This window comes from Argopecten irradians, chromosome 4 (assembly GCF_041381155.1).
Source record: "Argopecten irradians isolate NY chromosome 4, Ai_NY, whole genome shotgun sequence".
Classification (NCBI taxonomy): Eukaryota; Metazoa; Mollusca; class Bivalvia; order Pectinida; family Pectinidae; genus Argopecten; species Argopecten irradians.
Window position 1 is genome coordinate 42,889,346 of NC_091137.1, and position 11,486 is coordinate 42,900,831.

The 11,486-nt window shown below is 38.8% G+C and overlaps 1 protein-coding gene across 1 annotated transcript; it reads left to right on the top strand.

Moving 5' to 3' along the window:
- Positions 1–105: 105 nt before the first annotated feature.
- LOC138322523 (L-proline trans-4-hydroxylase-like) lies at positions 106–10,859 on the top strand. The gene is made up of 9 exons (XM_069266544.1): positions 106–221; positions 2,318–2,396; positions 2,668–2,749; positions 3,955–4,065; positions 4,312–4,403; positions 4,605–4,695; positions 5,141–5,270; positions 5,745–5,896; positions 9,685–10,859. The coding sequence occupies exons 1-9, from the start codon at positions 206–208 to the stop codon at positions 9,781–9,783; spliced, it is 852 nt and encodes a 283-aa protein (XP_069122645.1). The 5' UTR covers positions 106–205; the 3' UTR covers positions 9,784–10,859.
- Positions 10,860–11,486: the final 627 nt, after the last annotated feature.

Consider the following 11,486-nt stretch of genomic DNA (forward strand, 5'->3'; position numbering starts at 1 on the left):
TTGGAAATACTGTATTGTATAATATTGGGAAAGCAGAAGACCTTATACAAAGTTCATCACAACATATATACATGTCATATCAATATATCACTGCCTGTACTTATCGCGTTCTTAACCGTTATCTTCCTTTAATGTACTGTGTATGTGTATGTATTACACACATTCTAATATGACTATCGCTGATAATTGAATATCTACCCAAACAATGTCTTGTCAAACAGGTAAGTAAGTAATTATTCTATAATCATATGATAGACATATTGATATTCAACTGAAATGTGGATATGTTATCTATATGAATCTATATATTGGTACATTGTAGGCAGTATTAGAGCATTATATCAAATCTTGGTAAGGTTTATTTATATTGAATATATCATGTAATCAATTTATCGCGCAAGTAATTTTTAAAACAGTTCTTCAACTACAGCCCAGCCTTTATACAGATGCCGACCCAAGGCATATAAAAATAGATTTTCAGCCAAGTGGTCTATATGTAACTGAGGTAAAACTGAGTTTTATGGACATTTTGGATCCCGAGAATGTGGTCATATTTAGCAGGGTGTATTTAAACATGTATATGCGGCCACTAAGACAAATTTTACTGTACTCTGACTATGAAAGGAAGATGACTGTTTTAAGAAAATAGTTCCACCACTGCATTTGTGGGGAAACATGCAGATGAGCATTCATTCAGTCTCCAAGCAGATGATTTATAGACAAGTTTACCATTACTACAGATACCGATGATGATGTCCAGGCTCGGTGGGTCTACATTGAGAAACACGGCAATATATGGACAAGCATGCTCTTCCATCAGCAGAAGTCAATTTAAGCCTCGTCGCCAGTAAGGGAAATACAACTCAACATTTCCAGCTTAAAACCCAAGGATGTACAATCCCATCAAATGTTATGATGACAGCCTCCGAGACACTATCAGCATCAAACGATTGGAGCGTCAAACAGCGGAGAAAATGAGGAATATTCAAGGCGTAGGTATTCCAGCATGGCCTCTTCGACTTACATGAAAATAATACTGTACGAGATTGGCGTAGGAACAATATAAGGCATTTGAGGCATTGTTTTGGAGTACCACCTTCTTTCTTCGGTGTAAAATTGTATAGCGGAACATCAAAGCTACGGCAGGTCTCTGTGGTAGGACAGACAGGAAGTGACTAACAATCAGAGCTGTTGAGGACGTGGAGTGCAGGTTACGACACAAAGATATAGCTGGAACTGTAAGTCAAGGCAGACAGAGTCATGGGACAACGCAAAGACAGACAACCATTGAAGACAGCAGATAACTGGGAGAGAACAGGTGTGATGCATAGTGAGAAAGGAAGCTGGGAAGCGAAATGGTATGGACAAGATGGAATGTGAATGGGCGTTGTCGACCTGGCTATATCCACCAATCCAACTGAAATTTCCGCTCCGATCTGTCTACGACGCCCTTCCATCACTAGACACCACTGATACCAGACCCGGAATGTTTGCTGTTCGATAAGTGAGGGACGTTGGACCATTTTTTTTTTACAAATTGTCAGACGGTTTAAACACAAAGTCAATACACATGGACACACAACGATGAACTAAGACGGCACCCTAGAACGAGAGCGGAAGATCAAGATGAAACTAAGCAAGAAGATTGTAACTATTGGTTTTCTGAAGTAGGTGCAGCGTGTGCCGGTACCGGAACCAATGGGGAAAGGAAGCACATGTATGATAAATGACTAAGCCATGGAAGAAGACATTAACGCGCATCTTTCCAGAAATAGCTTCAACCCTAACTATGTGTTGTGGTGTAAGAGCACAAAGAAGCTTTTCTTAGTAGAGCTGACTTACGATGGAAAGAAAAAAACATGTGCAATTTAATTAGAAAAATCGTGTTAAGAACGAAGAGACAGAATGTCGGGAGCGGCGATGGCAGGCCAAGAACTTCCCAGTGGAGATTGGGTGCAGCAGGGGCTTTCCTGTACAATCTGGGGATTGTTCAGCACGCTGGGTACTATAAGCCTGGAAAGTAGACGAGTGGTACAGAGGCTCGCCCAAGTAACTGAACAAATTTTAGTTGAGTGTGATGAGGGAGACAGAGGACAGTACCTGGAAGCCAACCGTTGGAGCACACTGAATGGTTACCATTGCCAACTGATTGGAACAGAGATCGTTCTGAGATTCGAGGTTAAAACATTTGAAGAAGGATAGATTCGTTTTATGGTCCGAACGGATCGATCATACAAATAAAATCAAGAAATATGTATTATGTAAGCCTTTTATATTGTAAAACGAAACCCTCAAATTTTGGTATTTTAACTTTCAGAGTACATCTTCAGTGATACATTTGAAGTGACGGACGATGTCAAGAGGGCGTTTGATGAGACTGGATATATTCTATTGAAGTAAGTTAGCACTTCCAAAATGCATTTTATAAATGCACAATATTTCCAAATACTACCATTTCTTATCGAAAAGGACGTAAAGTTTTTAAACAGATTGAGCATTAAAACCTTATTCCAATCGTCGCATGAAAAATGAGATCATCATCTAAAAGGTATTTTTCAGTCTTGAACTATATGAATCCAAGAATAATTCGTGATACCACATTTTACGTTCGCAGTGTAAATGCGTTACAGTTTATCTGATTATAGTGTACTAATATTTATTTCGAAGGGATGTCCTAGACAAAGATGAACTATCAAAAGTGGAACACACACTGACTGGATCAGACGCCATCACTAAACACATGTACTTAGTAAGTCCAACACAAAAGAATGAAATGTGTTCAGAGTACAATGATACTATCACAATGTAAAGGACTAGCTATGGTAATGGCTCTTTTTGGCCCCTTAATCTACCAAATTTCAAATTAAGTATTTTGAAATTCAGTTGCTACGTTTGAAATATTGAATACGCCCCTGATAAAAACTTAATGATATTTTTGTTGACAGATAGTTGGTTTTTGCAATATAACCATGGTAACTTTGCATAAATTATGCAAATTTGAAGAATTGTTCAATTTTGGCATATTTTTTGTTAGTTTTTCTTTTAAGAACAATAGAGCACAACCTAGAACAAACTTTTTATTTCAAGGGAATGAGCAGACACGAAGAATACATCATTTTGAGAAACATGAAGTTTGTTCTAGAATGCGCTCTATGTTAAGTAGATGAAAAACTGCATAAAAAGGGCCAATTTTGATGAAATTTTCACATTTTGCATAATTTATGTATAATAAAAATGGTTGACATGGCAACTAGAACAGCTATATGACCTAATAAGTTAATAACACTATCAAATATGTCAGATATGTAGTTAATATTCAAATTGCAAGATTCACATCTTAAAATAACAGACTTTGAAAATAGCGGATTTGGGGGCCAAAAAAAGACCCTTACCATACCTTGTTCTTTAACCAGATGGCAATGACCTGCAATCAACACAGGAAACATGTCAACTCGGTATCGCTTTTTTCATAAACGATAGAGCGGTGACTTGTGGGTTTCTGATAAAGACCGTTTTAAAGACTAAAAGTAATTAGATTCACCTAGATACATGTACGTCAAGATCTTGTAGCATGTAGATAAACTTTGTGACTTCTGTTCAACTCATTTGCATCACCATGTTTCTTGTATCATGGGTATTTCCCATTGGTAACACATAGGTCTATAGTTTAATTGCAACACTTTTTGCATTTGTTTGATTTGAGTAAAAGAAGTTTAATGAGCACATTTTTCATATTTTAACTTAAATAATAATCCATAAAAAAAGATAAGATATGTTCAAAAAATACAAAAATTGGTATTAAACAACAAGTATTTAGAATTATTAAAAAAACTAAATAGTGTTGACAGTACTCTTGACAATTATACATTTTAAAAGTAACTAATATTTCTGATGTTTCCAACCATATTATATTTACAATGTTAGACATCTTACACTTCCCGTTTTGTTACCAAGGATACCCACGATGGGGACAGGCGGACAGATAAGGTCATGTGGTCCTTTCCTGGAAATGACGTCACAGGAATGGTGGCACGTAGTGAAAAGATTGCTGGAACCATGGAAAAGGCGAGTTTGTTGGATTTTTTTAAAGAAAAAAATATATCGCCCTGGTTTATTTAAACCTAAATATTCTCCACTTCGAAAAGACAGAAGTGCATCCATTTTTAACAATAGTAAGCAACAGTGCGTGATACAAATATTTCATCCTTTTTCATGGACATTAGAAAATAATCTTCATTAACATTTTCATTATTAAATTATCATTTCGAATTAAAAAAGAAACTTGTTGATTCCAACTGTTTATTTGACCAGCTATTGGGAGGTGAGGTGTACCACTACCATACCAAGCTGATGATGAAGGACGCTGGGACGGGGGCCAGATCCGTATGGCACCAAGACTATGGGTAAGCTTATCCGACCAATCAGGAGCCTCTGCAATCTATGATATCAATTGATATTGGGCATTCACGTCTCGAACGTTTTGATTCGTTAACACACGAGCGTATTTATATTTATAAAAGACAATAACGACTTTTACACACAAAAGTGCTTAATGGTGTGCCTAAAGTATGACGTTTATGATATGAATATTTCCCCTTTGACAGGTATTGGTATCTCTATGGCAACCTATTCCCCGACATGGGGACCGTCTTCATCGCCTTGGATCCTTGTACAAGGGACAATAGCTGTCTGCAGGTAAATCATTTATAACTCTGGTTTGGTTTAGCAATCAATTAAGATTGGAATGGTCACATGTAATGCCATTGATTTATATCACAGCATAAAACAAACAATTACATTTAGAATTTGTTTCATCAATGCAGGCATTAATTACGTAACTATCTATCGATATATGATACAAGGTTTCATCAAAGAGGAAATGGATAATTCAATTTACCTATTTAATTACATTTTTTGCGTCTAAACTACTTTGTTTTTCTCGACCGCTGAAAACCCCCCACTAAAATACATACTTGTCAACACAGGGACCTGGCACGAAATTTTTTATCCAACAGTATACATATTATAGTATATATATATATATATATGTATACTGTCGGTTAAAATTTTTCGTGCCAGGTCCCTGTGCTTGTCAAAGATACAGATAATATTAGGTTTCTAATAAACATAGTTTAAATAGGTCCTCAGAGGATCACACAAATGTGGACGACTTGACCATCACAGGGTCATAGGTCAAATGGGATGTGACGAGGAGAGAACACAACAGATAAAGGAACAGTGCCAATTGGAATACATAGAAATGGATGCAGGCAAGTTACTTTTAGTATCACAATTATAAAGGATGGTATTTTTTTCTGAAGACCACGAATAGTTGGTTTTCTCCCTTCTCTTCTTCTAAAGTTAACACTAAAAAGGATTGTTATGTCTTTTCATCACTTCCTCTCTGTATATTTGAAGCTATCAGAATGCAAAAGATGCATGATGCCAAAAATATAGTGTCGGGAAAATATACTGTTAATGTGCAGTGGTATGTTAGTTGTTATAATTATTGAAAGTGGAAAAAAGGACAATTAGACATTCTTTAAATGCAAATACATGGAAAAAGACAACATTTCAATAATCTTGGTTATTCATGTACGAAATTAAAAGAATAATTGAATGTTTTCTTTTTGTGATTTTCGACTCAAATAGGACGTTTCGACATGCTTGGTATATATCTTTGCCTTAGAGCTTGTGTCACTTTCTTACCATTCACATCAAATTTTAACTTGATTCTATTTTAGGCGATGCTCTGTACTTTCACTGTAATTTGATCCACTCGAGCAGTGACAACACCAGTACTAAGAGGAGATGGGCCTTCCTAACGGCCTACAATAGAGCCAGTAACAACCCGACTATAGACCGCCCTCACCCCCAGTATACAAAATTACACAAGGTAAGGCCGGTAACAACCCGACTCTAGACCGCACTCACCCCCAGTATACAAAATTACACAAGGTAAGGCTAGTAACAACCCGACTATAGACCGCCCTCACCCCCAGTATACAAAATTACACAAGGTAAGGCCGGTAACAACCCGACTCTAGACCGCCCTCACCCCCAGTATACAAAATTACACAAGGTAAGGCTAGTAACAACCCGACTATAGACCGCCCTCACCCCCAGTATACAAAATTACACAAGGTAAGGCAAGTAACAACCCGACTATAGACCGCCCTCACCCACAGTATACAAAATTACACAAGGTAAGGCTAGTAATAACCCGACTATAGACCGCCCTCACCCCAGTATACAAAATTACACAAGGTAAGGCTAGTAACAACCCGACTATAGACCGCCCTCACCTCCAGTATACAAAATTACACAAGGTAAGGTCGGTAACAACCCGACTCTAGACCGCCCTCACCCACAGTATACAAAATTACACAAGGTAAGGCCGGTAACAACCCGACTATAGACCGCCCTCAACCCCAGTATACAAAATTACACAAGGTAAGGCTAGTAATAACCCGACTATAGACCGCCCTCACCCCAGTATACAAAATTACACAAGGTAAGGCCAGTAACAATCCGACTATAGACCGCCCTCACCCCCAGTATACAAAATTACACAAGGTAAGGCCGGTGACAACCCGACTATAGACCGCCCTCATCCCCAGTATACAAAATTACACAAGGTAAGGCCGGTGACAACCCGACTATAGACCGCCCTCATCCCCAGTATACAAAATTACACAAGGTAAGGCCAGTAACAATCCGACTATAGACCGCCCTCACCCCCAGTATACAAAATTACACAAGGTAAGGCCGGTGACAACCCGACTATAGACCGCCCTCATCCCCAGTATACAAAATTACACAAGGTAAGGCCGGTGACAACCCGACTATAGACCGCCCTCATCCCCAGTATACAAAATTACACAAGGTAAGGCCAGTAACAATCCGACTATAGACCGCCCTCACCCCCAGCATACAAAATTACACAAGGTAAGGCTAGTAATAACCCGACTATAGACCGCCCTCACCCCCAGTATACAAAATTACACAAGGTAAGGCTAGTAACAACCCGACTTTAGACCGCCCTCACCTCCAGTATACAAAATTACACAAGGTAAGGCCGGTGACAACCCGACTATAGACCGCCCTCATCCCCAGTATACAAAATTACACAAGGTAATGCCAGTAACAACCCGACTCTAGACCGCCCTCACCCCCAGTATACAAAATTACACAAGGTAAGGCTAGTAACAACCCGACTATAGACCGCCCTCACCTCCAGTATACAAAATTACACAAGGTAAGGCCGGTAACAGCTCGACTATAGACCGCCCTCACCCCCAGTATACAAAATTACACAAGGTAAGGCTAGTAACAACCCGACTATAGACCGCCCTCACCTCCAGTATACAAAATTACACAAGGTAAGGCCGGTAACAACCCGACTCTAGACCGCCCTCACCCACAGTATACAAAATTACACAAGGTAAGGCCGGTAACAACCCGACTATAGACCGCCCTCAACCCAAGTATACAAAATTACACAAGGTAAGGCCGGTAACAACCCGACTCTAGACCGCCCTCACCCACAGTATACAAAATTACACAAGGTAAGGCCAGTAACAATCGACTATAGACCGCCCTCACCCACAGTATACAAAATTACACAAGGTAAGGCTAGTAACAACCCGACTATAGACCGCCCTCACCCCCAGTATACAAAATTACACAAGGTAAGGCCAGTAACAACCCGACTATAGACCGCCCTCACCCCCAGTATACAAAATTACACAAGGTAAGGCCAGTAACAACCCGACTATAGACCGCCCTCACCCACAGTATACAAAATTACACAAGGTAAGGCCAGTAACAACCCGACTGTAGACCGCCCTCACCCCCAGTATACAAAATTACACAAGGTAATGCCAGTAACAACCCGACTGTAGACCGCCCTCACCCTCAGTATACAAAATTACATAAGGTAAGGCCAGTAACAACCCGACTGCAGACCGCCCTCACCACCAGTATACAAAACTACACAAGGTAAGGCCAGTTACAACCCGACTATAGACCGCCCTCACTCCATTATATAAAATTACACAAGGTAAGGCCAGTAACAACCCCACTATAGACCGCCCTCACTCCAAGTATACAAAATTACACAAGGTAAGGCCAGTAACAACCCGACTATAGACCGCCCTCACCCCCAGTATACAAAATTACACAAGGTAAGGCTAGTAACAACCCGACTATAGACCGCCCTCACCCCCAGTATACAAAATTACACAAGGTAAGGCTTGTAACAACCCGACTGTATACCGCCCTCACCCACAGTATACAAAATTACACAAGGTAAGGCTAGTAACAACCCGACTATAGACCGCCCTCACCCCCAGTATACAAAATTACACAAGGTAAGGCCAGTAACAACCCGACTGCAGACCGCCCTCACCACCAGTATACAAAACTACACAAGGTAAGGCCAGTTACAACCCGACTATAGACCGTCCTCACTCCATTATATAAAATTACACAAGGTAAGGCCAGTAACAACCCGACTATAGACCGCCCTCACCCACAGTATACAAAATTACACAAGGTAAGGCCAGTAACAACCCGACTATAGACCGCCCTCACCCCCAGTATACAAAATTACACAAGGTAAGGCCAGTAACAACCCGACTATAGACCGCCCTCACCCCCAGTATACAAAATTACACAAGGTAAGGCCAGTAACAATCGACTATAGACCGCCCTCACCCACAGTATACAAAATTACACAAGGTAAGGCCAGTAACAACCCGACTATAGACCGCCCTCACCCCCAGTATACAAAATTACACAAGGTAAGGCTAGTAACAACCCGACTATAGACCGCCCTCACCCCCAGTATACAAAATTACACAAGGTAAGGCCAGTAACAACCAGACTCTAGACCGCACTCACCCCCAGTATACAAAATTACACAAGGTTATACTGATTGATTCAGTTCATCTGATGAAATAAATTCACCTATTACTGAAATTGTTAAAATTGCCACCTGATCTGTTATACTAGTGTATAAACTAAGTAATGAGACAGCGATTCTTAGTGTCGTTTACAGTATTGTGCACTGTTGTACCACTATAAATTGCTGCTATACAAATGTTTAATAAAGCACGCATCCATCACACGAATACATACACTGCAATAAGTTTTTTCCACGTCAATGATGCTTTATTTGATGAGTTTATGTATAAGGGCGAAAGTACTTCTACTGTAAACCAATTTATTTTCATGGCAACTGAATTTCGCGTTTTCATATCAAACGAGTTTTGAAGGAGATTTACAGTTAAAACGTTTTTTATGACTTGTTGTTGAAACATTTAATGGGAACTTATTTTTGCTAATTCGACATACAGGCAATAATTTCCGTACCTGAAATTGACCTCAATAAATCTTAGTTTTATCAGAAATTAACCAGCATTTGACCTGATAAAGACCAAAATCCATGAACATCAATTTAAGGATAGGGAATTTTGCCTGTGTTATTGACGGCGGAATACGCAAAATTTAATCACACGAAAATTAGTTGGTGTACAGTATATGTATTTAGTCACGTTTCAACACATCTGGAAATGTCTGTTGTATAGGTACATATATTGTTCGTAATGTTTTGTTGATGACTGATAGCATTGAAATAATACAACAGCATAATAATGATATCGTTTCTATGGCTATTTACAGGTTTCAAACTCTGCTATCAAGTCGTGCACTAATTACACAGACATGGAAGGCAAGCGATTTATGAACCCAGGATACAAAACGATCTTACCGAATAGTTAATGACATATTATAGACTGTAAATTTATTCGTATTGCGTGAGGACAGGTTTGTGCAATGGATATCATTACATTTTAATAAAGGGATTTGTATAACGGCTTTAAAAAAGATTAAATGATTCTCTATTTAGAAAAGCTTTGTGTTGTACTAAAGTGCAAGATGTTGTTTGTCTGATGAAATCACAATGCGACATGCAATTTTTTCGCTCCTAAAGGACTTGTCAGAGACAAGTACAGCAATAAGGTAAACAGTGCCATTGCTTTTCTTTTTATGACGCTTCAGTGTTGCCACGACGACATGCAATTGTTTTGTACTTTTGGGACTTATCATGAAGCTAAGGACATCTATTTGTTTTCTAGAACTCGATTACCAGGGAAACCATGCATCTGTTATGTCACTTCTAGGACTGCCAACGATGCTAGAACATACAAACACGTACATCAAGTTTAAAGAACCCATCGGTATTGCTAGGCAAAACAAACAAGTTGTTTCTCGGTATTGCTAGGCAAAACAAACAAGTTGTTTCTTGGTACTGCTTGGCAAAACAAACAAGTTGTTTCTTGGTACTGCTTGACAAAACAACCAAGTTGTTTCTGTTTTCTATTGTTTTTCATTAATACCAGAAAAGCAGTACATCTTCAGTGATGCTAGAAACAAAAACTAAGCTACAGTCACTTTAAAAAAAACCTCTAACCGTACAAGATTTGAATGATAAGCGTTATCATGATATTAGGAATTTTGTCATCGGCTGAAAGATAGCTGAAGATCCATGAAAAGTTTGTATCACTGATATTATTCACTCCAATATCACACCTTCATGCATAATTAATACACCTTAATAATAACAATGAATCATTAATTTTATACAGCGTATTTTAAGTAGTTGAATATCGCATCAATATGGTTCATTACATTTATATGTCAAAATTTCATTTCAGCAGTATTACAAAGTTGATTGAGAAATCATGCTGAAATGTTTGTCTTTTGATGATAATACAGTCTCAAGGGTCAATACTTGTTGATTAACACTTCATCCCTGTTCTGCTACATTATTAGTTGTTGATGAGACGATATTATTCCATGGACGTGTCTTTTAAAATTATTTTATAATAAATATAGTAGTGAAACAGTGATTATTATATAGAGAATACATGGTTAGTATCTTACAATACAAGGTTTATTTTGGTGCGAGACTTAGGAAAGCCGAGATGACGAGGCTTTGCCGAGTCATCTCGGCTTTCCGTGTCGAGCACCAAAATAAAACTTGTATTGTAAGATACTAACCGTGTATTCTGTTTATCCTGCAACCATTATGACATTCAAAACGAAAGCATATTGACAGTTCCTTACTTTGTTTCGCTCGAAGGGAGAAGCTTCTTTGATGCGGAGGTAAAGATTCATTCACTTAACCGAATGAGAGTGCACTCCTTTTTACTGCCGTGGGAAATAAATAAGCGCATTCACAAACAGACACCGTAATTCTATTCAGTGTGATATATCACTGAAAGGAAATGAAAATACTCAAATAACAATAAATAACCATTAAATAATTACTTAACAATACATACCTTTGTCATGAGCCAAGAATAAGACGGCACCGCCATACGAGATTTTCGATATCGTAAAAATGACGTCATTTCGGTGAATGTGACGTCACGTTTTAGCAGGACTGAATGACGTTTCATTCACCGGAAGGTTCAAGTTCT

Bases quoted from the DNA above. Each gene is read 5' to 3' on its own strand.
- LOC138322523 (XM_069266544.1), top strand. The intron at 2,397-2,667 runs GTAAGTTAGCAC...TTTATTTCGAAG, and splicing joins ACTGGATATATTCTATTGAA to GGATGTCCTAGACAAAGATG. The intron at 5,897-9,684 runs GTAAGGCCGGTA...GGCTATTTACAG, and splicing joins AGTATACAAAATTACACAAG to GTTTCAAACTCTGCTATCAA.